The sequence below is a fragment of the Etheostoma cragini genome, chromosome 9 (genome assembly GCF_013103735.1).
Source record: "Etheostoma cragini isolate CJK2018 chromosome 9, CSU_Ecrag_1.0, whole genome shotgun sequence".
In the NCBI taxonomy this organism is placed as follows: Eukaryota; Metazoa; Chordata; class Actinopteri; order Perciformes; family Percidae; genus Etheostoma; species Etheostoma cragini.
The window spans coordinates 22893500-22920244 of NC_048415.1; the positions used below are offsets into that span (position 1 = coordinate 22893500).

The 26745-nt window shown below is 43.2% G+C and overlaps 1 protein-coding gene across 1 annotated transcript in view; it reads left to right on the top strand.

The window, feature by feature from the left end:
• lpp (LIM domain containing preferred translocation partner in lipoma) overlaps positions 1 to 19136 on the top strand; it is a 139343-nt gene extending 120207 nt beyond the window's left edge. The window contains exons 9-11 of the mRNA XM_034882215.1: positions 13463 to 13641; positions 16737 to 16857; positions 18467 to 19136. Of these exons, the coding sequence (XP_034738106.1) occupies positions 13463 to 13641; positions 16737 to 16857; positions 18467 to 18595 (429 nt within the window). The 3' untranslated portion in view covers positions 18596 to 19136. The remainder of the gene's footprint in view (positions 1 to 13462; positions 13642 to 16736; positions 16858 to 18466) is intronic.
• The last annotated feature ends 7609 nt before the right edge of the window (positions 19137 to 26745 follow it).

Consider the following 26745-nt stretch of genomic DNA (forward strand, 5'->3'; position numbering starts at 1 on the left):
GATCCAGTCTCTTGGTCTTAGTGAGGACTGGAGTGATGTGATGTGATCCAGTCTCTTGGTCTTAGTGAGGACTGGAGTAATGCGATCCAGTCTCTTGGTCTTAGTGAGAACTGGATTGTTGTGATCCAGTCTCTTGGTCTTAGTGAGGACTGGAGGGATGTGATCCAGTCTCTTGGTCTTAGTGAGGACTGGAGTAATGTGATCCAGTCTCTTGTTTTTTTAAGGAAGACCTGTAAAGACGCTGTTCTACATGGACCGGTTTTTCCAAATCCTGTTGACACATAAGTCCTTTAACCCTTGATATGTTCTTAAGGTGATAACAGGCTGACTTTGTAATTGTCTTAATGTGGCTGTTAAACTTCTGGTCGGAGTCCATGACTGCACCCAGATTTCTGGCTTTGTCTGTTGGTTGTTACAGTATTTAAGTCGGCCTTTTTGGGCTTGCCATCTCTGTAGATTACATTCTTTGACACCATATTCCTTCGGTGCTTGGCAGTTGTTTGGCGCTTGCTTTGTTAATCACCATCATCATAAAGTTAGCATCAGAACTTATCAATTTTTTAACTACTTTTCAGCTGTTTTGTTTGGAACTGTTGGGAATTTGATTGACAGCGGGTCATTGTGGTTTAAATGTCTAGACCCCGAATGTAGGACAACCTCACTTTTCAGGTATATTTATCTCATGTTCTGGTGAATACGGTATTGATGGTCTGTTTTTTAGAACATTTAATTCAACGTTTTTACGTTCTCTATTTAGCTCTCCATATAGTCCTGTTCAGTGTTAGTGTTGGAGACTGGATTCATAGAAAACTAAGCTTCATGTAATCCAGTCTCTTTCTCATGGATGCCATGCTCACTGTTACGCTGCTAGTTCATTTAAGAGCATCGTAATAGCAAAACACGGGCTTGCTTTTACTGTGAAGCAGTCCCAGGAAATGTGTTTATATCAGAGGTTAGTGCTGACAGCCATTATTCATCAAAAATGCATCTGCAGAACAATCATTTTACAGCTTTTTTTTGGCTCTGGATGAGTTTTAGAAATTGAACTAAGAAGTTTTAGCAACCGGCTGCACACCTTCAGCTACTCGCAGTCTGCAGCATCAAATTAGATAGTGATTTTAATTGTTATTGTCTGACTTCTTGGTTAAGCTGCTCTGAAATGAGATCCACAGTTGCTCTTGTGTTGTATGTCTAACATGGTGGCTACTCAACGAGTTTTTCCTGTAGTATTACTATTCAGGGGTATAGTACTATTTGTTTTTGTACCGAAGCGTGCCGAATTGAGGCTTGTTTCAAACATTATTCACCCACTGTTAGTGCAAGTTAACATACATTAGTCAACCAGAACTTAAAATGAAAGTGTTTTTTTAGCTGGAACTATTTGCTGGAATGTTTTCCTTATGTATCCAACTTTGACCATCCCATTAGTTTTTATTGTCTCTCTTGCATGATACACTTAAGTGATTAAAGAAACTTCAAGCGCATAAATAGCTCCTATTAGTCTCATTATTAGGTTCATAATTGTATTTAGAAGATATATCAGAATAGGTTTACATGGTTTCATTTTCAAAAAGCACCACATTTTTGTTGTACTGCACATTGCTGCAGGTCCTCTTTTCCCCCTGTGTGTTGAGCTCTCTGTTTTAGCTCCAGAGTGAGACATATCACTTCTGTTCCATCTTTGGTGGGAGTTGCACATGCTCAGTAGCAAGGTAAAGAGTACTAGCCAGTCAGAAGCAGAGTATGAGGGCCCTGACAGTACCTAGGTAAGGACTACTAGCCAGTCAGAAGCAGAGTATGAGGGCCCTGACAGTACCTAGGTAAGGACTACTAGCCAGTCAGAAGCAGAGTATGAGGATGGGCATACTTGTGTGATTCAAAACAAACTCGCTTCAGTCTGTAACCATGGCTACAGCTCAGCTGTACATGTTTGAACCCGTGTCTCATCCAGAACCACGGCAACTCATCCAGAACAGCCCAAAAAGATTCACAAACCTAGCTAGGAGCAGGACGTTCCAGAGTGGTAAGTTATTCAAATGTTAACAAGTTAGTCTTTCATATGTAACGATAATCTGCACTGTCTGAACGTTGGGCTTTCTCACTTTGTAAACCTACCAAATGCACAAAAAAGATATATAACACAATAAAGGAAAGGAAAAGGAGTATGTGAGCTAAGAGTATTCTATTTCTTCACTTCACGAAGAAGTGTGTCCGAGCGTTGTTCGCTGGGCTCCAGCAGCACGGCGGCCCTGATTAAACTGATCGAGCCGTTTCCCCCGATAACCAGTGGTGTCGCTAAATCAACCACATCAGTAAGATCATGAGGTCTTAAGGAGCCCCGGAGGAAAACCACCAGCGCCAAAGATTTAAGAATAAAAATGGCAATTCAAGTCTTCTCTAAGTGTTTAAGAGCAATTTACCAAACAACCGTTGATTGAATGATACAATTTGAGTTTATCAAATCGTCAGAAATAACAGGAGTAGGCCTATGCATCGATTTCTGTCAAATAAGATCACGCAGCCTCCCCAAACCTTCTTAAGGACACAGTAGTTCTTAAACCCCACGGACGCAGTTTTCATGAAGATTCTGGCCTTCACCAATGTTTTCTCATTTGGGAAGAACAGACTCTAGGCCCGCTCACCAGCACTCTTACGCACATTTCAGAGCTCACTTGTTTGTTCTAATTTAAAATGTAATATTTCATGGGGATTCATCATTCTAAGAACAACTTTTAGAACACGTCATGAATCCGAAGTAGACCTTTTCTTAGGAACGTTCTAAAGAACAATAAAAAAAATTAGGAAAACAAGAAAATTAGGATATTGGTGAATGAGGCCCATTTAATTTAACATGTTGACTCATGGAAGCTCATTTCTTACTATATGCACTAACCCAAAGTCAAATATGGCAGCATTTATAGGCTCAATTTTCACAACTTTACTGTCTCCTTCACTGTAGGAAGTCTGCTTCTAACCAGGAGAGCCTACGTATTAGTTACCAGAGTTGAGAGCAACAGGGACTCTTCTTGTCTCTGGGAGCTCCGCTGGTCTTTCAAGACATTCAGCACTTGGAGTGTGTCACTGGGGTTAATTGCTTACACAGGGTACCATCCTGCTGTTCTTAACTCTATTCTATCCATATCTTAAGTCCATATCTGCGTTGTTACCATTCCAGTCCTTCCATTTTCTGCCGCAGTCCCACATCAAGGTTTTTGCCCAGTTAATTTACTTTTAAGTGGTTCCTTAGCTGCCCTTTGCTTTAGGTTCCTTGCTGGTAAACAGATCCATTCAGTCTGCTTAACTGACACCAGTGAATGGTAAAAGAGTGGCAGACAATGCTCAGTCCCCTGTTTTGAGGCAGAATCCCATCCCCACTTTTCTGTTTATACTACCACGTCCCATGAATATAGATCATCCAAAGTGCAGCCGGTTTAAGTGTACTGTAATGAGACAGATGTAAGTAACACAAGGTCACGCCAGGAGCCCAGCTCCATATTGAAAGAGAAGTAATAATAAAGATAGGGATTTGCCCACACAAAAACCTTAATCTATTTCTGCCTCTTTTGACAGAATTTTAGAGAGCACCAAGGTCACGGACACCAAGTTGCTTGAATGTAATTACGTTCATTATCTGGTGTTGTACTATGGCTGTGTTATTTCAAATAAATGGGCTTCGGCCTGATTGGGTACACTCTGCGAAAGACTTTCCATTCTGCCATTGTAAAGGAAGAGCTCTGACCTGCCAGTCACCAGGAAACGTTCATGATTGACTGATGAGCTCTCACCCTCTGTGTCTGTTTGTCGGTCTTGGAAAGTGGTGATGTGAGCCTCGCTGCTCGCCCATTCATGTTGGCTTTTTTATGACTTAACTATGAGGCTGCTTCTTTTTTGGTGCAATTAATTTTCACACACAGAACCACTTATTCAACACAAACTCTTAATAGGAATTTCTGTCATCAGAAAAAAAGCATCTTCTCTGTGGCTCAGTTTACCAATCCACTGCCATGCATTTCACCCAAATCAAGACAATACTGATAAAACATGTGCTCACCCAAACCATAAATCAGTGTTATAAATGTAACTTTTTGAGTGAATTTCATATCCTGACCACAAACATTATAAGATTCCTGGATTATTTCTTTGTAGTGATTCCACTAAGAGAAGTTTGACAAAAGAAATGCATGGTGTTTGCCAGGAGGACCTAGACGTCTGGTTGGTTCACATAATACAGTTTATAGAATAACTGCGGTTTAATCCAAAATATTGTTACACTAATTGTATTCCTCAGTGCCTCAATTTTGTGATACAGTAAATGCAAAATCAAAGAAGGAACTGTGAGACTTTTATTTGGACACTGTCCAATATTTGATTGGTTATGGACCTGTTTTCCAGTGTATTGAATATAAACAACTGCCCTTCCCCACAGAGACTTGGCACTTCCCTCTCATTTACAGTCGGCTTTGATGATGGGAACAGTCAGAGCCAAAAAACAAACGGATTCTCAAGGACTAGACTAAACAATTCCACCTTGTTTCCAAGGACAGTTACAATAATTGATTTGGGGCTCGCATTTGGGTAGAACGTGAACTTGAACGTGCAGGACAAATCCTGTCCACCTCTGCTCATAATCTATGTTAACACAAGATGGAAATGGGTTTGGCATATTAACCCCTGCTTGTACTCAAAAACATTGAACAGATAATTGAAGATAATAATGTTTTTAGGGCAGTATGCTATGGAAATGTAAAATGGATTCCATGCAGGGGACGCTTCTGCAGTTGGGTGTGGGGACTCTAGATGGGAAGATTGTGACCAGTGAGTATTAGAAGAGAATTAGAAATCCTGATTTGATTTAAAAATGATAAACTGTATATATCAACGTATTCATGTTTAGGTGGAATGTAACCATTTAAATAGAATTGAGTAAATTGGTGTGATTCTGATGTTTAGTAAATTCATTGTAACCATGACCAATGAGCCTCCAGCTACAGTAGGCTGCAGCACAGCACGCTGCTCCAGCCCGCTGAGGCAGTCAACACCTTAGAGGGGAACTAGCAGTTTTTCAACCTGGACAATGTACGTTAATAGTGCAATTTTCCAGCTTGTATTTACTTTCACAAAAGTTCTCATTTTGACACTGACAGACTCAGATTAATATTCTTAAGCAATACGTTTAGCGTAGTGTATAAAGCAACATAGCAAAACTAGATTGGTGATGGTTAGAGAAGTGTTTATGAAAAGTTTTATTTTGTTTCTGTCGATTTTGAATGAAGTGTATTTTACAATGCTTATATTACTTAGGATTTGCCTGGAGTCTGGTGGCTTTAGCAAACCCAACGTGTGGATGTTTTTATATTTGTTATTTTTGGGGGGTTTTAAGATAATTTTTGGGGGCTTTTCCCTTTATTATAGTGACAGTGGATTGCCGTATTAACGTCCATCGTAGCTTGTTTCTCCGCTGCCGGCTGTAACAATCTCTCTTAATCCTGGACCAATGTCAGAGATTGTTGTTCCCATCAGTCACTTAGACACAGAAACAGGAGAATAGGGTTAAGGTGGAAAAATACGGCACTTCCCTTAAATACCATGTGCTGCAGTGGGTTCAATAAAACTAGTTGGCAGAAAAGTTGCAAGAAGTACAAGTAATAAAGAAATGCTTTGAATTTGTTAGCTAAGAGAGGATTATTAGCCAAAAAATCGATAATTAGCTAAAAGTAATTGATACATAATAGAAAGATCCAGCTTCTCCAAGTGGCCATAGTGACCAAACTGACCTCAACACAAACGACTCCAAAACACAATGATGATAATACAATATTTTGGGGAGTTAAATCTTCTCAGGGTGGATTTAGATCCTTTACTTAAGTAAAAGTACTAATACCACACTGTAAAAATACCCTAAGTAAAATTCCTGCATTTAAAATGTTACTTAAGTTAAACTATTTTAATATCTTCAGGGAAATGTACATAAAGTATTCAAATAAATTGAAATGAACAGAGTTGGAGCATGATGGGTGGTGTTGATAAAGGGTCACATGAGTCTGTCTGATAGCGATAGACATAAAGGAACCACTGCTCTAGTTGTGTTTACTGAATTGTACAAGTGAGTTCAAACGCTCCATACTCATAAAATCCAGATAGCCAAGGGAAGTTTCCTGGGGGTGGCACAGCCCCCAGAGGCGACAGTCATGGTGCTAGCTGTATTGGGGCTCCTGGTAACGGATGTCCTCCCCAGCACATCAAACCAGACTACTCTCCCACCTACCAATGGGATATCCCCCAGAACTCCCCTAAAGCCCCTGCTGTCCTTCAGAGAGGGGGTTCACCGTCCAATACATCCAATCACAGGCGGATCTCTTCTCCCATCCAGTCACAGACGTGTAAACAGTTCATCACAGAGACAGAAAGTTGGTATTGTTGCTCCCCTGACAGTAATGTTGCTCTAATTAGAAATGACTGCACACACCACCCACACACCTGTCACTGAACTGTGATGGATATGCAGTTAGTCAGATTCAGAAGCTTGCAGTCTGCGTGCTGAGTTCAGGCCCCCCATATGCTTGCCATTGTGACGCTGCAGCTCGCTGTTGGCATCTCTGCATGTCTGCACAGCTGCTGCTCACGCTGGGAGAGCTGCTGCCGCGCGCACGCCGAGCGGCGGCAGGTAGGCACCCACCCAGCCTGCTTTCACTTGTCGTGTGAGACGCACTCGCAAACGCGCAGCAGCTCGGCTTTCTGCTGACTTTGTCATCAAATATTCATGGCCGTCTGCATTAGCTCGCAGAGTTCTAATTGAGTCCTGTATATTCAGACGTGATTAACTCGGTCTAATTCCTCAAAGGAGTGAGCCAATTAGAGAGCACTTGCATGAATAGAATTTCACATGTTAGTACATCTCCAGACTTGCCAAGACAATTACATGTGTGTATATTTCCGCTGTACGGTGAGTCTCAGCCCACTAAAATCAAGCAGGTCATTATTTGGTAGAACTGATCTGCAGTGCAGGAAGAGCAGCTGTCCTATCCATTACAAGCAAGTAAATGATTCGCAGGAGTGTTGTTATTAGAATACACTGTTTGGACAAGAAAAGACAGAACGCTTCCAAACACCGGGTCCTCTAAACTTTCCTCATGTTATTTGTCTAAGCACATTTCTGAATCCCCCCCCCCCTCCCTTCCCAGGAGCAAGCAGGAGAAAATATCCGTGACCCAGTGCTGACCCACCACAATGTCACTCTAACTCATGGCATGAGAGAAGTACTGCCGGGGTCTTTGTCAGTTTCTCTCTGTAACCAGAGCAGGAGACATTGCCCAAAGTCCAGAGGGGTCACATTCTGCTGCCGAGCAGAATTTAAGGCAGAGAGGCAGACAGGCAGGCCGGCCACTTTGCCTGAGCCGGGGACAGAGATAAAGGCCCCCACTGCCACCTTTAATTCTTTGAAGAAAGGCCTGAGCGAGGCAAGAGCTGCGTGTCGGCCTTGTCCCTTCACGTTGGTTGCAGCAGATATTATCACTTAGCTTCAGTAAGAAATGCGTGTGAACTAATAATTGTGTGCAGCTGAGTGTAACAGGGTGGAGGAATCTTTCAATCTCATTTGAGACATGCAGTTTAGAACTGAAGAAAATGTCAAAATTCTCTGATTCCAGCTTGTTAAATGTGAATATGTTCCGGTTTCTTCTCTCCTCTGGGTCAGTAATCTGAATGGCTTTGAAAGACATTTGAGAACGTAATCTTGGGCTTTGGGAAACACCAATCCTCATTTTTCACTATTTTATGGACCAAACAACTAATCATGAAAATAATTGAGAGATTAATCAACAATGAAAACATTCATTAGTTGTAGCCCTAGTGCAGTTTTTGTTACTTTATCAGAACTCATGTCCTGAAGTGGAAGAAGTGAAACATGCAGAGGCGGACCAGCCGCTGCCGAGAGGATCCATAAAGCGTCCAGGCAGAGGTATAAAAACTGTTAAAAAAAACAAATCAGGATAGGAGGCTCATTCCCGCACGCGCTGCTCCTCCATAGCCTAGTGTGAATTCATCACACAGACAGATAGACAGGCTGAGCTGAGCAGGGTAGACCTGCACTGTTCCAGGTCAAAGACGCCGAAACCTCGGCGCACTCGCCCTGACTGGCACACAGATGATTGTCACCAATGCTCCGTCTGTGAATTATACGGCTGATGGTTTCAAGGCCACTGATCCTCGGAGTTAGCAAACCATTAGGAGAATCACTTTCTATTGCGTGACATGCTCGCTCACACCCACACGTAAACACACACCTCAGTCGTCTGCGTCCAGCCAGCGGAAACGATACGAGTGGGTGATTTACATAACCCACTTAGAAAGGACAAGTCGCGTTAGCATATCTTCATATGCTCAAACTGTGGGCCGGATGCTCACACACTGCACAGACAGATGGACAGAGTTAGGATGCCAGGCAGCGCCGGCTACTGGAAAGCTGGGGATGGGACCGTGGGGGGGGGCTCATTGTTAACCTTCGCAGGATGAGGTGAGAGAGATGAGCCTGATCACTGAGCCTGACCAGCTAAAAGGAAACACACACACACACACACACACAGCATTCCACACAGATGTCTGCACCTCCGCAGCCGGAGCAGACCACAGATCAGTGAAGGGTGGAGCTCCCACCATCCCTTTGCAAATGTGAGGAGATGTAATGAGCTCCCTACCTCCCTCAACCTAAGCAGATTTCTGGCGTTTTCCGTGGGCCTCAATGATTTGGCCTAATGTGGAAAACGACTCTTTTTCCTTTAACCCCAACCTCAATAATCATATCAGCTGCTTTGTCGAAAGGTTTTTCAACTGATTCAAGGTATCTCTCCCAGCACCTCCTAATTACTTTACATTTTTTACAAATATCCCTGTGATACAAATACTTGGTTGGGAGCAGTGCTTGACAGTTAGGATTCACACAGCAGCATCAGTGTCTGTAAACACTGACATGTGGCCTGTTTTGCCAAATCTGCTTTTTAAATATGCATGAACCGAAGCTGGTGCCAAGTCAGCTGTGAGTGGGGTAACTGTCAGTGTTTCAGCGAAGAGAAGAGCCACACAGATCTACTGTAGACTGAAGACAGTTCACAGCGTGGTGTGGAGTAATTCAGCCGTAGGAGGTGGAGGTGTGAGTGAGTGGTACATTACACGGGATGGTTTTGTAAAGAAATACAGTTGTAGACATTGTTAATTAGTAAAACAACCCAAGTGTATTTCTGCCATCTTAATGAAGGTTGAGTAGAGTCTTGTTGATGGTCAGAGAAGAGCACGTGTCACGTTAGAAGATGGAATGTGGAGGGATTTAATAGCATGGACAAAATAACAGGAACGCCTTCAAATTAAATGCATTCCAACAAAATAAAAACAACCTTTGTTAAACGCATGAGCTTTTGTTACTGCTGAGACTGTCAGAGCACCGTATTTAAAGGAATATTTCAACACTCAGGGAAATATGCTCTCCACTTTCTCACTGACAGTATGATGAGAAGATTGATACCACTCTCAAACATTCACAGCCTGCAGCCGGTTATCTTAGCTTAGCATAAAGACTGAAAACAGAGGTTTACTCCTCGATGCCGTGTGCCAGGGTTCGACTCCGACCTGCGGCCCTCGGCTGCATGTCACTCCCCTTTTTTCCCCTCTGTGTATTGGCCGTGCTCTGTATTGCTATATCAAAAAATGTCATAACAATTTCTCTCTAACAATCATTGTTTACCCAAAAAACTATATATTTGAGCCGTGGTTTGTGGTGTCGGTTGAAAACACACTGTAGGGAGACCTTACTGTTGTGGACCCATGCTTTTTGTAACTTTTTCACTTTCTTTATGAGTCATAGTTCCATCATTTATACTAGCACTGCCTCTTCTAAAAAAAAGAACAGACTTGAGTACATGATTATATATTTGTAATATTATTTCCCTTGTCCTGCTTGATTGACCCATATTAAGTAATAAAAGAGAGAGAGGCTGCTTGTTGAGGTCGACACCTTGCCTCAGGAAGGAGGAGGGTCAGGGAATTGACTCATAGTTCAAATCCGCTTCTTTTATTCACTGCAGCTGCAGAAAGCAAGCGCTGCATCAGCTCGGGTCTGTCTTTCTTTCTGTCTTTCTTTCTTGCTGTTAATTTAACACAGCATGGCCTGGCACAGACCAGCCCAGTCTGTGAGGGTCTGGAAACACACACACTGAATCAGATCATCTGTAAATTTGGCCCACTCAGAGTTCAGCGTGCCAGGTCATAAATTGCGTGCAGTCTCAGTGAACTCGTGCCTGCCTCCTGTCAGCCCGGCTAGGCCGTGTGAGAAGAAGAGAGAACCGATAGGTGTAAAACTTGTGTCGGTACGGTCGGAGGAGATGGTAAACAGCTTAAAGTTAGCAGTATGCCACAGCCGATTCCAGCTGTTTGGGGTCTCATCTGCAACCATGTTCCAGCTGGGTTTTACCTGTGGTTGTGTACAGACTGAATCATTTGGAAGATTTAAATGAAGTGAATGAAGTATTTCTATCATGTAGTTGAACAGTTTTAATATAATAGTTAAGACTGTAGCAGAATGTACGTTAATACAATGAGTTGGCAGCTATTTTCTTATTTTGGCCGTTTTTAAGCAAAAATGGCATTTTAATGGTTCTAGCTGGTAACGTGTGAGGATTTGCTGCTTTTCTTGTCTTACAGTACATTGTTGGAAACTGAATATGATTTAAAGTTGGCACCATGGGCTCTGAGAAAAACATCTGCAAATTAATAGAAAAGTTGTAACCATAATTCTTATCACGTCATTTGTTCAAGTAATGGGTCCTTGTTTTACTACACGGAAGAATCTGGGATTTTATTTTTATCACTAGTGTCTAATTTCATTGTACTATACTCTTTAAAACTAAATCTAAATAAAGAAAGAATTGAATCCAGTAAAGGGACATTTTACAAAGAGATTAATTATAGAAATGAGTCAAAAGACCCCACCCGGATTTTAACTTCCTCTAAGTGATGTAAGTGGTTTGACTCTGTGTCCCTGGCTCTCTGTCTCACTCCGTCAGGCCTGGCTCTTCTGTTCAGAGCCGAGCACATGGGACCTCTTAACTCCCTGTTACATGCTTTGTTTGCATCACATTCTTCATTCCAACAGACAGCTGTGTCAAACGTTGTTCGGGGAGCCCGTTGCTAAATAGTGGAAGCTGGGCCGGACTGCGCGGGGCATCAGTGTGTCTGGTGCGAGACCATGATAGCACTTTAAAAAGCTAACGGCTAACTATGAGGAAAAGGAGCCACAATTGACAGACACTCCACTCACCCCTCAGTTCAGCAAGAGGCTGTCTGACCTAAATTCACTTTACCTCATCTGCCTAGACATTTGTTTAGCCTTCTGGGCAAACACTTAGAGAAATGTATGAGGGAGAGGGGAAAAAAGAATACATATGCTTGAATACATCACATTTAGTCAGGGAAAATGCAAAACCCGGACATCTGCAGACATATACAGCCCTCTAGTGGCAAACTGCAGAGGACCTGGATGTCTGACGGAGAGGGCATGAAGTCACTTATGTTGAATTTTTCAAACCATCTGTGGGGTTCAAACACAGACCAAAAGTCATGTAGGTTTTTTTGTTTTGACATCAGATTCACATTTGAGTAACAGGCCGACTAAACGTTACCTAATACCAAATAGAAGGAGTCACGAGTGAATGAAAACCAACAGAGGCTGAGCAGAATGAATGAATTGAGGTCATAGAATCTTACCATTGGAGAGAAAGAGAGACATTTTTTGCCTTTTGAGTACTGTACTCATTACAATGGCCTGGAGGAACTGTGCTGTGAAATCATATGCTCTAGTTAAGCTAAACAAGGGCAAGGTATTCCCACATGAAGGGCAGATGAGAATAAGTAAGTGGGAATGCAGACAGATGAGTAAAAGTTGAGGATGGTTTAGTGCTGTTTGGCCCCAGCATCTTACTCACATTCTCAGGTTGCAAATGTATTCTCTCTCTCTCTCTCTCTCTACCAACCTCTCTACCTCTCTCGGTCTCTGTGTGCGTGCATGAGGCAAACCTCAAGGGCTCAGTGCAGCAAGCTCATTAAAGGCTTCATTCCACTTCCAGGATTGAGCAGGATTGCAATATGGACATTGTTTATACACAAATGTTGCCCTGGGAATTATGTTTATTTCTATTACCGTCTTGGAGGGGGGAAAAAGACAAATAAGAATGCGGAGCACACATTGCTTTTCATGAAATAATGCCTCTCCAGGAGTGCTTTGAAGAAACAGCCATATTTCAAACCACCTTTTCACAGCCTTGAGTCACACATCAGCTGCTCTCATTTGTTGCCCTTTTACCCTCCGTTGACACGCGACTGGCTTTGTGAGAAGCAAAAGTCAGACACCACACGGTGTCATGTCAGGGACTTTTTTTACATTGTATTTCAATGACCCTCAACCTGTAAAGCAGCTTTGCTCATTAGCATATAGACTATAAATGGCACTGCATGTGCTCCGCAGCCGGACAGGGGAATGCTGGGAGTTCACCTCGGCCGAGCGGTGACACAAGTGTCATTTTAAACGGCAGGGCCCCGCGGTGCGCCTGGGAAGCGGCCGATGACGCAGCGCAGTGTTGCTACACACCCCGAGCTGTGTTTGGAAACACTGAGGCAGCTTGCCACTACAGTGGGAGCCAATGGGAAGAGCTGAAGCGTGCACTCTTTAGCCCAGCCAAGCGCACGAAAGGGGGGGGGGGGGGGGGGGGGGGGGGGGGGGCAGAGAGAGAGAGAGAGAGACACAAACATCCAGGAAATGCCTGAGAGAGAAGCAGCTCTCACACAGCCACATCAGGCCACAAATTGATCACCCTCACATGATATATCCATCCCCAGTAATTGCATCGCTGTTTAGAGAGGCGGTTGTTATTTATGAAGTATTGAAATAACAAATGGCGTCTCCCGGTAGATATTAAGAAGAGAGATGCCACAGATAAGTCAGAGGCAGGCGGCCGCCACGTCCCCCCGCAGGCCGCCTGCCCAGTCGCCTGGCTGCAAAAACCCTGCAGTCATCACAAAGTGGAAATATTTATGTGAGGATGAAGTGTTAGGCGAGGGCAGATGAAAAATGACTGTGTTTGTGTTTCAAGAGGAGTGCTAATCAGATTCCTTCAGCTTCAGAGGCATTCGAGGACAGCCGAGCTAAAGGTCCTGAGTGTGGATTTATTTGTTGCGCGGGCATAAATAGGAGCCGAGCCACCTACAGGGTACCACTGGCATTGGCAAGCTGTAAAACCACGAGCTCAAACCTGGAAAGATGCAGAAAAAAACTGTTACAATATGTTAGCAGACATGTGCTAATTGAAAACAAGCATTCAAAAGGCCTTTAGGAAATGAATCATCAGAAACACTACATTAATCATCAGGTTTGTTGTGTAATCACGTGGGTGTCTGTGGGTTTGTGTGTTTGTGTCGACAGAACACCCTTGAGACCTGCACCATCTGCAGTAAGCCCATCATGGAGCGCATCCTGCGAGCTACAGGGAAAGCCTACCACCCCCACTGCTTCACCTGCGTGGTGTGTCACCGCAGCCTGGACGGCATCCCCTTCACCGTGGACGCTTCCAACCACATCCACTGCATCGAGGACTTTCACAAGTATGTTGTTTCTGTTCTTATCAGGTTTAAAGTGAATGGGTCTGGATTAACAGGGGATGGTAACCACAACCAAACTCTGCAGCTCCCCTCAGGTCTTCATAAAGTGTTTAGCTTGGAGCATTTAGCAACTTAAGAGCCGTTGGTGGAGACCAAAACAGTGGTAAATAATTTGTTAATATTTGATGACATTAGTCAGAAGTGACTAACTTCCACTTTTTCTTTTCCAGTTTGAAATAGCTTTCAAATGAATTATGAAGTATGCTTGATATTGTTTGTCCAGTTTTTTTTTTTTCTTTTTAAAAGTTATCTTTTGGGCATTTTAGGCCTTTATTTTGATAGGACAACTGAAAACATAAAGGGGGGGGGGTGACATTTAGCAAAGGGCCGCAAGTCGGAGTTGAACCTGGGCCTGCTGCTTTGAGGAGTAAACCTCTATAAATAGGCACCCGCTCTACCAACTGAGCTATCCGGGCGCCCGGGCTAGTTTCTCTCCACACACACACATTGTCTGATCTAACGACCATTAACCCCCGAGATTCCACCAGGCATGGACGTGCTGTGTTCCGACTGAGACGATTTTTTATTCTTGGATATTTGTGCATCTACCATGAAAGTAAGAAGTCTACATGGTTAAATGGTTTCTTTCATTTATTCCAGTTATGAACAACATGGATCAAAGATTTGTGGCTGTGTTTTAGTTAATAGTCAGTAGTGTAGTGACGTAACATACGATCAGGAGTGTGTTCATGTTGAAAATTGACCGGGTGCTCTAGCCCAGGGGTGTCAAACTAATTTTAGTTCATGGCCCACATACCCCTAATTTGATCTCAAGTGGGCCAGACTAGTAAACCACTCCTGAAAGATCAGAAACTTTATCTGCCACAGAGTTTTGTTGTCAGCTTGATGTTGGCAAAAGCAAGTTGCTTCTGCTCTGACGGCGATCTAAGGCCATCGTAGGAAGAAAAATTATAATCAGAGAAAAAACTCAAACTTTCTAAGATTAAAGATGTGGATGGAAAAAGAACTCAGATGTTATCTGAGCTAAAGTGGTTCATTTGGAATTGGAAAGAATTACTTCTCTGCCATTTTCACACTTTGCAAAGTCATCCTGTGGCGGGCTGGTTCTGGCCCACAGGCCATACGTTTGACACCCCTGCTCCTGACCCTTCCACTTCCTGCCTCCCGGATGTTGATGGCCTTGCGTCAGAAATAGACCTGGCGCATGTTTTAGTCAGAGAGCTTCTTCTGGATGACTTCCACGTCACGGCTGGCCGAATCACCTGACCGCTGGCGGCAGTCGATGTGCCGCCGAAACGCAGCGCACACACGTACGGTGGAATCCAGGGGTAAGACAGGAAACTAGCATGCTGTATGTCCAACATTGCTTCATAGCTGCACAAATGATTTGTTTCATATTAACAATGGATCAAATGACTAAGTGGAAGGTGAAAGATATGTCACCGTGGTGTTGACAGCTTGTTCCACTTCCCCCAAGTGGTTAAAAACCAAATGAAGCTTCTTTAAAATCCTCGACTGACCTGAGAAACTCAGCTGCAGTCTATGGAAGCCGAATCTATCCAAGAGACCCCAGTGCTTCCCTTTCAGAAAATATTGCAGGCAATGTTGCAAGCTCAATGACCTTATGAATCTAATAGCTCCTCGCTGTCGTCGTGTCACACTCCACCCATTGCGTAACCACCACCTTACCAGAAATGTTCCTGGACTCAGTGACCAGAAGGCGAACAGAAGTAAACAGCTGGCTCCTGGTGGGAGTGCACAGCTTTAGCTCGGTGGAGGAGCTGCACTGGGCCGTTGTTTGATTCCACATGACAAGTGTGACCTGAACAGCACAGCTCTTTGTGTCGAGGAATCATCACGCCTGGCCCTCAGCGTCTCCCACAAAGCCCTTTCACTTCCTGCTTCCCAGGCATTAAGCATCAGAAATAGAAGTGTCCAGCGGCCTCCAGTCACCTGACATGACCTCGAGTCTCAGCCTGCTTTTCATATCCTTGCTGACCCTATTGTTAGACATACCTCTTCCTATTGAAGGCATTTCCAAACTTACTGATGGGAAATTATTAAATGTTACTAGAAAAGTCAGTTCTGATATTCAGAGTCCTGCTATGTTTAGCTTTTTCCTCAAATATTCTATTTTTTTATAAACTGTTTCAGAGAAGTGCAGATTTAGCTGTAAGCACTTCAATGGTTGAGTGAATCAATAATTAAATAAAGGAAAATCTGAATAATTGTTTATTAATGTGTTCACACTATTGTTCATAATCATTTTCTTGTTTTGTTAACTAGGGGCACCTTACAGAATTTACCCTCTGAATTTCATTATACATTTTAATGGTACATATATAAAGGCATTCTATTCTGTAATACATGCTGTTTCTACTCTTGTTGATAGACCGATTAGTCCCAAGCTTAGGGTTCGCGTCTCCCACAGGGGTCACATTAGTCCCAACAGCTTAGGGTAGAGGACTCCCACAGGGGTCACATTAGTCCCAACAGCTTAGGGTAGAGGACTCCCACAGGGGTCACATTAGTCCCAACAGCTTAGGGTTGAGGTCTCCCACAGGGGTCACATTAGTCCCAACAGCTTAGGGTTCGGGTGTCCCACAGGGGTCACATTAGTCCCAACAGCTTAGGGTTGAGGACTCCCACAGGGGTCACATTAGTCCCAAGCTTAGGGTTGAGGACTCCCACAGGGGTCACATTAGTCCCAACAGCCTAGGGTCGAGGACTCCCACAGGGGTTACATTAGTCCCAAGCTTAGGGTTGGGGTCTCCCACAGGGGTCACATTAGTCCCAACAGCTTAGGGTTGGGGTCTCCCACAGGGGTCACATTAGTCCCAACAGCTTAGGGTTCGGGTCTCCCACAGGGGTCACATTAGTCCCAAGCTTAGGGTTGAGGACTCCCACAGGGGTCACATTAGTCCCAAGCTTAGGGTTGAGGACTCCCACAGGGGTTACATTAGTCCCTAGCTTAGGGTTGAGGACTCCCACAGGGGTGTTACTACAATGTCACATTGTGTCATAATGCTATTGTTTTGATTGTTCTAATTCCTGTTATTCCTGGTTGTGTCTGACAGGAAGTTCGCCCCGCGCTGCTGTGTGTGTTCCGAGCCCATAATGCCAGCACCGGGCCAGGAGGAGACCGTCCGTATCGTGGCCCTGGACCGCGACTTCCACGTGCAGTGTTACCGCTGTGAGGTATGCTCTCTATGTGTCTCCCTCCTCTGCTGTGGGAGCTCTATAATTAGTACTGCTGGTTATGTACAGTGTTGCACAGCTCCAGGTCGTTATGGGATGAAGGTATGAGGCATATCATGCCAGTCCCCCGAGTCACCTTTTCAGCGAGAGTGGATCATCCCTCTCTCTTACCTGCCTCGAAATAGCTTTCCATCTCTCCTCTGCAAAGTTCATGGACTTACATAGTAACCAATCTGCCCGCCGCCGCTCACCGGCTGATAAGCGGCGCTGAGGCATTACGTGCCCGGCTAAAGGAGAAATAATGTGTCACATTGTCAAAGAGCAGTGCCAATGTGAGTGTACACAGAGTGTTTGGCAGACAGAAAGGTCAAAGAAAAGCAAAGCAGATTAGTTCAGCTGAAGGGGCTCAACAAGAGAAGACTTCTGTCACTAGAGAGACATGAGTAGATGGAGTTGTAAGTCACTGTGTGTGTGTGTGTGTGTGTGTGTGTGTGTGTGTGTGTGTGTGAGAGAGAGAGAGGTTCAGAGTGTAACCCAGTGTCACAGACAAAATGATGCCAAAGCAATGTGTGTCTGTATTTGCCTGTATATCCAATTGTCCACATGGTGTGTGTGTGGTTATTACGCTGTAAGAAGAGTGTAAACGGTTTTACACACACAAGATCAGAAACCCGACTGCAGGCTGGAGTCAGACTGAAGATCCACACACGGCACTTTAATAGAGCAACACTGGGATCTAAGAGATGTCAGCCGCGCGGATCAGAGCAACAGACATCAACAGTCATCACTCAGATAGTACTTTTTCTCTTCAATCTACTGCCAGACTGAATGGGGGCTGTCAATTATTTTCTCGATTAATTGATTAGTTGGTCTATAAAATGTCAAAATATGGTTATAAAAATGTTGCTCAGTGTTCCAAAAGCCAAAGATGACGTCCTAAAAACACTTGTTTTCTCCACAACTCAAAGATATTCACTTTACTGAAGAAACTAGAACATATTCACAATTAACAAGCTGGAATTGGAGAAATTGAAATTTAACTTTTTTTTTCTAAAAGATTACTCAAAGCAATTAATCAATTATCAAAATAGCTGGCAATTCATTTTACAGTTGACAACTAGTCTAACATAGTTATTATGACAATGCTAACATGCTGATGTTTAGCAGTTATAATATTTACCATATTGTAGTCTATCTATGTCCTGATGCAAGTCCTTTTATGATTTGATATTGAGTCATGTAATTGGGAGAATGTGACTCACAAGATTGATGTGAATAATCAGCTGGAGAGAAGATTACTCTGCTGGAGTTGTTGGGACTTTGAGGAACCCGGTACAAACCCTTAAGAGAAAGAGATCTTTTGTCTGACTGTTGCCCAGTAACAGCCAGTGAGTCTGGAGGGGTACCAACTGGTGTTGGTACCCCTCCAGACTCACCGGCTGGAAGTAAACCACAACACTGGCTTCTTTTCTGCAGAGAGCATCCAGTAACTTGACACTGGCTGAGTTTTTAAATGCGGTTCTGATTCAGGGTGCGAGCCCGGTGCTGGCTGAGCGGGGCTAAGGGCTGGCTGCTCTTGGTGGACTAACGGAGTGTCTGTGTCCTGCAGGACTGTGGCTCTCTGCTCTCAGAGGGGGATAACCAGGGCTGCTACCCTCTGGACGGACACGTCCTCTGCAAAAACTGTAACACCAGCCGCATCCAGGACCTCACCGCCAAGGCCACCACCGACCTCTGAACCGCCTCTTGCTCGGTCACCTCCACTGTGATAACCAACGCTCGCTCTCTCTCTTTCTGCCTCCCCCTCTATCTTTCTCTCGCAAACATACCAATCACAGAAGCCTGTTTTCCTCAACGTATATGCATATAAATATCCCTCTATATATCCACTTTTAACAAGAAAAAGCATCACGTGTTCACCTGCACACATGTATCTATTGACTCGGTACACTCACAGCAGAAGAGGCTGTGTGTTTCATAACTGTGTTGTTTAAGGAATAGTTGAAGATTTTTGGGAAATGTGCTGATGAGAAGATCGAAGCCACTTTCATGTTAGTATGCTGACTATGAACTGCAGTGAGCAGGTGCTGGAAACATCTGGTCTGGCTCTGTCCAAAGTTTTCAAAGAAATCCACTTAGCTGTATCCTAAAGCTCACCAGTTAACATGCTGAATCTCCGTTGCCGTTTCACAGGGGTTACGGGCGGCTTCTGGCCAAGAAGGAGTAAATGAAAGCCACAACTTGTCACTTTGAAGCTTCTGTTTTTTACAGATAAAAAACAAGATGAAGCATGTTAGTGAGCTTTAGAGGTGCCGGTAGGCGGCTTTTGTTGCCTCTGACAGAGCCAGACTATCTGCGTCCGCCTGTTTCCAGTCTTTATGCTAAGCTAAGTTTGAGACTGACCGTACAGATGTAAAAGTGGCGCCAATCTCCTCACCTTACTCTTGACAAGAAAGCAAATAAGCATTTTCCCCAAAATGTCAAACTATTGCTTAAAATCCCTCCCAGACCCATCAGTTATTATGTCACAATATACATCATCACTCATTGTTATTATCTCATATCATAATCATCTGCAACCGGCATGTTGTAGCCAGGGTAAGTCAGACGGCTTCTCGCTGACTGGTTGTTTGGACCTGAAATGGAGTCTGGCTCCACCCAAAAATGCAACACGTTTGACACACCTGCCCTGCAGGTGAAGATGGATGGGTGTGTGTGACTGAAGCTTCATCGGTACTTAGAAAAACCAAACGTATACGGTATGTTGGTGAGCACATTATTTTTATTCTTTAGTGTTTGTACAGTGCATAGCCACAGACGGTACACACACATACACACACAAACACACAGATAAAATTACACACTGAAGCCTATTATAAATATATCTGCATTACTGAACACCAAAGAACTGAATTGAAACTGCCATGTTTACTGTGCAAATGCTTTGTGTGCAACTATATGAAAGGTTACTTACATGATATTGATCGGGACCATAGGAATGACAGGTGGTAGTTCTCCTTAATACGCAGCTGTTGAACGCAATTCCCTTTTTAACATAATTTTTTCTTTATACTTTCCAATTAAATGTGCTTTTATGTATACAATAAATTGTTTTCAGTTGGCCTGAACAGTATAATCATGGCACTCCATTCATTAGACATGGCCCTAGCTTTTTAGAGCAGATAAATGTAACTTACAATGACATAGATTAGATTAGTGATTGTGCTTTTAAGACGTCTGCTAGAGATAGTGGATTAGAGATGGCTATGCAATTTGTGATGTTAGTTGCATCGACACTTTATAAGAACTTTTATGAATAAGGAAATATTTTACCTGTACAGATTGGCGCATAAGTGTCCTTATAGTAATCCTTGAAGCCAAACGGTGCTGCTGGTACTGGGTGGCTCTGGGTGTCACTGGGCTGGAGGGCAGTGTTGATTGGACCACTCATGCTTGTCTTTTAGATGCAGTGTTTGTTTAAAGCTGGTGGGCGAAGAAGGGACCATGAGAGCTTCCCCTAAAATGACTGATTTGAATTATAAATTAATTACCAGAGCAATACGAAGACTGTGAGTTAAAGGTTCCCTGTGGAGATTTTGTCCACTCTTATGATTGGGTCCCCATTTTGCTAGAAGTTTGCACAAAGACGCATATGCAGAGTCAGCGTCGCTAGAGTCTGGAAGGCTCCATAGATAATGAACTGGGAAAGATGTTTTACATGACACTGAGAGCACCGAGGGGAATGTGAGGGGAGGGTATGGGAACATTTCTATCTCAGAACTAATAAAGCTCATTTTGGTGTCCAAAAAAGAAAAAAAACGTTCTGAGGGGTTTCAAAAGTCGATCTCCATTTCATTGTCTGTGGAGCCACTCCAGACGTTCTACTTGGTGACGTGGTTTTCAGGCTTTGAGGGACAGTAGCTCACGGTCATCAAATGTTGAACCTTCCCAGGCCTTTGAAATAACATATTGCAATTGTGAGTTAAGGTGGTGTTCCCCATTAAGTGTTACTTACATTCACATACAGAGGCAAAACAAAATGACCACAGATACAACCTGAGTACCAAGATTACTCCTTTGGAAATTACATTTGGTGCCTCTTTCTGAGGTTTGGGGGGTCTTGCCTATGGGGGGCCTTTACATGTCTGAGTCCAAGGACCCATTGTGTCATACATAGTTTGTCCATGGCTGTAGGCTACAGCGCATGCGGGTGAAGTGCTACACATTTTTTGCAGCCGGTTTCCTGCTACTCCACTAAGACTCAATTGGTGGAAGCACTGTGAGAAGCGCAGAAATCTGCCTGTAAAAGCAGTGAAGAAGAAGAAGATTACAACTCCAGTTTGAAGCATACAAGCAATCAGCTTTGCAAATGTTTACTGAGAAAGAAAATGAATTCAGCATGTTTGCATTGTATTGTTTAATTAGTTTCTAAGACAACTCCACAGGCTACCTTTAGAGGCTGTAGGTCCGAAGTACTGGTCTTCCTGATTGGTTTACAGTATTACCCAAGGCCCGATGATGTCTTGTACATGTGCATGGATATATTATGAACAAGGCGTTCATTATAATTCTCTTTACTTCTCTTTCCTCTTTTCCTCACACAATGAGAAGTGAGGTTTTCATTTATTTGGATCCCAGAAAGTGCTTATACCACCGATACTGTGTCAGCTGTAATCAGCACGTCTAGTGACATCAGAGTGCCTGAGGCCAAGTTTTACCCAGGACAACACATTGTACATAACTGTGCTAATAAGCCCATTAATAAATGAACAGTGAATTCATTAGACATTTGCCAGGACACATTTTCTACTAAAAGTAAAGAAAACCGTTTATTATTTAAAATCTGAAGGAGTATTTCATATTAAAGACCATAAACACTCTGCTGGAAGGTTAGGCAACCTAACTCCCTGTCCTCAGGACTCTTTCCATCCTTCTCTGGAGCGCAGTTCACCAAAAACCAGAAGACACCAAGACTTCCGGTGAAGTAAGTGTAAGTGAAGAAGGCATTGGGAAGTGTGTTAGGCTACATTTACATTGCTCCATTTTGGTTTTTAAAAGGAATATCTTCTGCTGTTCTGGTGTTTCTGAGTCCCTAAACCTTCGGCGACGTCGTGCCTCCTGATTGGTTATTAGTTATTAAAAAATAGATACTTAATAAAAGATCAAACTGTTTGAGAAAAAACATTCAAATATGTTTATCTCCCTAGTTATAGAAAACACGTATACTCTATATACGTTTTTATCTTTACTTAAAATAAAAAAAGCCATACAGTTGCATTAGGTCCATTCTTGGATCCATAGCGTTGGTCTTTTGACAGTTGACTCAGTAAGCCATCTGATTACTGGTTGTTAGGCAACAAAGGACTAAAAATACACTCGATATCATTATGTGACATGTGTTGCTAGGTTTCAGCTCTCAGAGATGTTGCTGGGGATTGGGCTGCGGGTCGATGCAGGGCCTTCTGACCTGCTGGGGTAATTAGACAGGATTGTTGAAGGTACATCTCAACACGAATGACTTGACTTAAACAGGCAGAGATTAAAAAACCTACCGCTGATGCATTTAAAACCAGCTTCTGGAAGCTCTTCTAGTTCAGGTGCTTTCCATATCCACTTGTCTCTGAAAACTATAGCTTACAGTACTAACTGAGTCAGAAAGTAGACATTTGTGTTTTTGGTTTTCTTTAAATGTCTTTTCTGAAGGAGAAATTGTATCCATTATTCAGATTGGTTTGGTTCTTACTCGACAGGAAAACAAAGTGAAATGGAGTCGGAGCATTTGCATGGCCATCGCACAGTTGAGTCATTCTAGTGTTGTGTTTAACTTCATTGGTGACAGAGGGAGGAGGCCTACCGACATCATCAACATGTCTAATGAAATAAAATGTATTTGCTGAAATGTAAAAATGTAGTTGCAGAAAGTGACTTTACAGACTGCTGTCAAATCAGAACCATTGTGTGGTGTTGAGTAAATGGTCCGGTTCATGTCAATTTGTTTGGTGTAACGTATAATATAGCCATCAATTACAACTGTTGTTTAAAGCACATGTTGTGCATGTTATGTGTCATACACCAGAAAAAGAGCTGCTCATAGAGTTTGATAAAGGATGTGAGGTCATTTAAAGCTGCACAAATCAATATTTTTTCTAATGTGTAAAGTAAACGGGTTCACTCATAGTGACCAGCCCACTGAGAATGATGGCCATGGGGCAGCAGCAGGCTGGTGAACAAAGTGGACCATGTGTCTTGTTACGCTGCCCCTAACTGGCTAAAAAAAATCATTAATGCCGTTTTAATAAGATAATTTAATATAGAAAACAAGTTTGCACGTTCCATATTACATTTTAGGCTGCAAATTGCTCAGTAAAAAGTACAAAGAAAATACTAATACTGTGTGTGTCATGGCTTTTTCTGGTTTTAAATGATTGTGATTAAATGTTTCAAGATTATTTTAATATTGGCTTATTAGCACGTTTTCCACAAAGCGTACCCTGTCACAGAGGTGGACCTCAATGTGCCATAAAGGCTGTACTGACTCTCCCGTTCACAGTATCTGTGTGGAAGCATATGTCACATGAAGCTCGATGCTACAGGTAGAAGAAAAGAGCTGAATGATTCTTTTCTTTGTGTTGTCGCCTGGCTTTGTTCTACTACCCATGTAAAGTGCCTTAGCTGAGCAGTATTGAATCTCTGTTCTGTTGCAGTGTATTTCATGTTTTGTCGTGCCTCACTCAAAGATGTTGCCATGTTTACCAAAGTAAGATTCAAAAGGAGGCCTTTATCCTTCCATCAGCAGCGGACTCTCCAGTGGTGTCGGGTGTGACCTCGAGAGCTCCACCCTCTCTTGTTAAATCGTCTCCTCTGTGCTTGATCTTTGGAACGGGGCATGTAGTCAACTTTTTTCTGTCTTCAATAAAAGCTTTGCAATAGCATCAACATAACTTTTTTATTTCTTAACGCATCACACCTCAGTGTCCTTGTTTACTTTGTCTTTTGCACTCTTGTTGAATTATATCTGAAAATAATAATGCATGTCACTAACTTAGCTTCGTCCCGGAGTCCTCGTGCTTTATCGCCTCACAGATTCCCTTGGATTGTGGCGGCACCTGGATGGTGGTTGCAGCTGCTGTCGTGGTCCTGCTCCACGCCCTGCACTGCTACTATTATTACTAGTCGCAGACTTGTTATCTTTTTTGTTACTGTAATTGCCGCCATCATTTCATTTCAATATACCCACTGCTCATTATGAGTCATTTCTCTCTCTCTCTGTCTCTCTCTCTCACTCTTAATTTTTTTCAATTTCCATTTCATGTTGCTTTAATGGCAACTCCATCTATGTTGCCAAAGCACAAGAACAAAGATACATATAAACAACACCAAGGAGTAAATCCATCTGATATAATAACACCGGTAAACAGGATTCTTATGATGTAATTTGTAGATACTAAACAATTATGTGCAGGTCTCCCAAGGGGTACTATGAAACTAAATAAAAGAAAGAAGAGAAAAATTGAAATGATAATATAGTCTCTCTCTCTCCCCCCCCCCTCCCTCCATCTCCCAAGCCAGCAGCATCAGATGGCCGCCCACCAAGAGCGAGGTTCGTCTGAGGATCCTGTCTGTTAAAATAAGTGTTTTCCTCACTGCTGTTGCATCCAAAGCTTGTTCTTATGGAAGTTGTTTGGTCTCTGTAAATTATAGAGTGTGGTCTAGACCTGCTCTGTTTGTAAAGTGTCCTGAGATAACATCTGTTATGATTTGGCACTATAAATCAAATTGAACTGAAAATATTAATGAGTTAGGCCATAGCTGCCCTTCCTATGTACGCAGCTTCCCCCCCACGCTGGTTAACACTATCCCTTTGCATTGTGGTCCATTGGATTGCCCAGATAATGAGCTCCTTCTCTCTTGTCTTCTCCTTCGGCTCAGCTGAAAGGTCCCGTTGACTTCCTGAGCATCGTACCCGCAGCTGAAAGAGATTTCCTCCCACCAAGTCCAACCCAGGGCTCCTTCACTCTCTTCAGAGTCCTTTAAAAGCCCTTCAGTGGCAGCAAATGCCCCGTGCTTACACAGCTCCCATTCACTTCCCACGAGTCCCCATCTGCTCTTTAGACAAATCGGATCACCTGCTTAATAGAAATCCTACACTCACACCAGTCCTTTGCGTGTCCATCGGGGACAACTGTTTAATTACACAGAGGTACACACTGCAGTCTCTTTCTTTTTTTGTTCTTGTGGCCACAATCAGCAAATGCACTCAGCTATGAAGTATGCTTACTGGGTTCAGCTTGATGAAGTTGTTAGAATAATTTAAAGACCTCCTTTTTTCATACTGCCTTCCCAAGACCCGCTTGATTTAATCCTTTCCATTTGTCATCTTCACTCGTGTGCTACATTTCAGCAGTGAGTCACTGAGCATTTCATTTTCCTCCCCGCAGATTGCTAAATTGAAACAGCACATCTTACATCTGAAACGTAAGAGAGGCCAAAGTGATCTCTCTGGACTAAACCAGATATTATTTGAAATGTCAGAAACAAAACTGCAGCAGCCAGTGGTGTAACATAGAATTTGAAATCAAACAGAAATATTTATCCGCAGCAGACCCCGATGCTTACAGTAAATACAGTCATTATATCATCAGCTCATTGCCTCTGACATCAGCTGTGAACTGGAGAGCCCTTATTCTCCTCCTTTTTTCTCTGCTGCTAAACTGAAGATTTTGGAGTGCCAGCATCATGAAGATCTACTAGTCATTTTTTACAAAAAAGCTGGAGGCGATTGTGTGTGTGTGTGTGTGTGTCTGACAGAGAGAGACAGAAAAAGAGCAAGAACCCCTGGAGCAGTTTAGCCGAAGACGTGCGATACTGCACATAAATCTGGTGTTTCCAAACAAATTGATGAGTGATGGGCCCCCCAGCCAACATGATGTACCCTCCATCTCCTCTGCATACTATTCCAGCGTCAAGCCTCCGGGCCCCGCTTCGGCATTTTTGAATGTCTTCTTCTAATACTCTGAATTATTTACCGGGATGCAAGAAATGAGCACGAGGAAGCAAAATGGGCTAGTATCATGCATAATCTCGCACACTCCCATTTAGTTGAAGCTGTCATATGGTCAGATTTACATAACGTTACAATGGGGCCGGCATGGCAGCGCTCCAAGCTTAATGTTATTAACTTTAAAGTGAATTCCCACTGTGCATTTGCATCAAGAGCATTGATTTTGTGCGTCCTTGAGTTGGCTAAAGGCAATGATGTAATCACGGAGTCAGTGTTGCTCTGCGTAGGACTTAGGCAGATCACTCGGAGACACAAATCCAAGCCCTCCCAATGTGCCCGTTGCATGAAACCATTAGCAGGGCCTTTTCTTGTTCTACAGGCGGCTGTGAGCATCCAAGGAGCGGCTAAGGTGCCCAGAGAGTTCAAGGGTGCCGGCCATCATTATGACATAACGTAATAAAACATTTGAACCAATGAGAACATGTCAGTACTTCATAAAGAGAAAAGAAACAACGACCTTGAACAGACTTGATCTCAGCGATGAGCTAGATGTTGTCCCAGGTTACTAACTACCTTTGTTCCTTAAAGTTCAGAAAGATCCCTCTATGTCAGAGCAGAAGGTACATGTGCTGCCCAGTATGTGCCCGTTACAGTTGGGACCAAGCTGGCAGGCACGAGGAGTCGTTAGGTACATTTTCAGAAAAATGTAGGTTTTTATTTATAAAACAAATTTTCAGAAAATAGAAAGTCTTGGGCCCATAAAAGAGACTCAGCAGAACTTATCTCAGGTAACATAACCCAACAGACCTAACAAGACAAGACATGGGGAATACTTCTATCGTGGCTGATCAGGCCATTCTGACACAAGGGGGGGGGGGGGGGGGGGG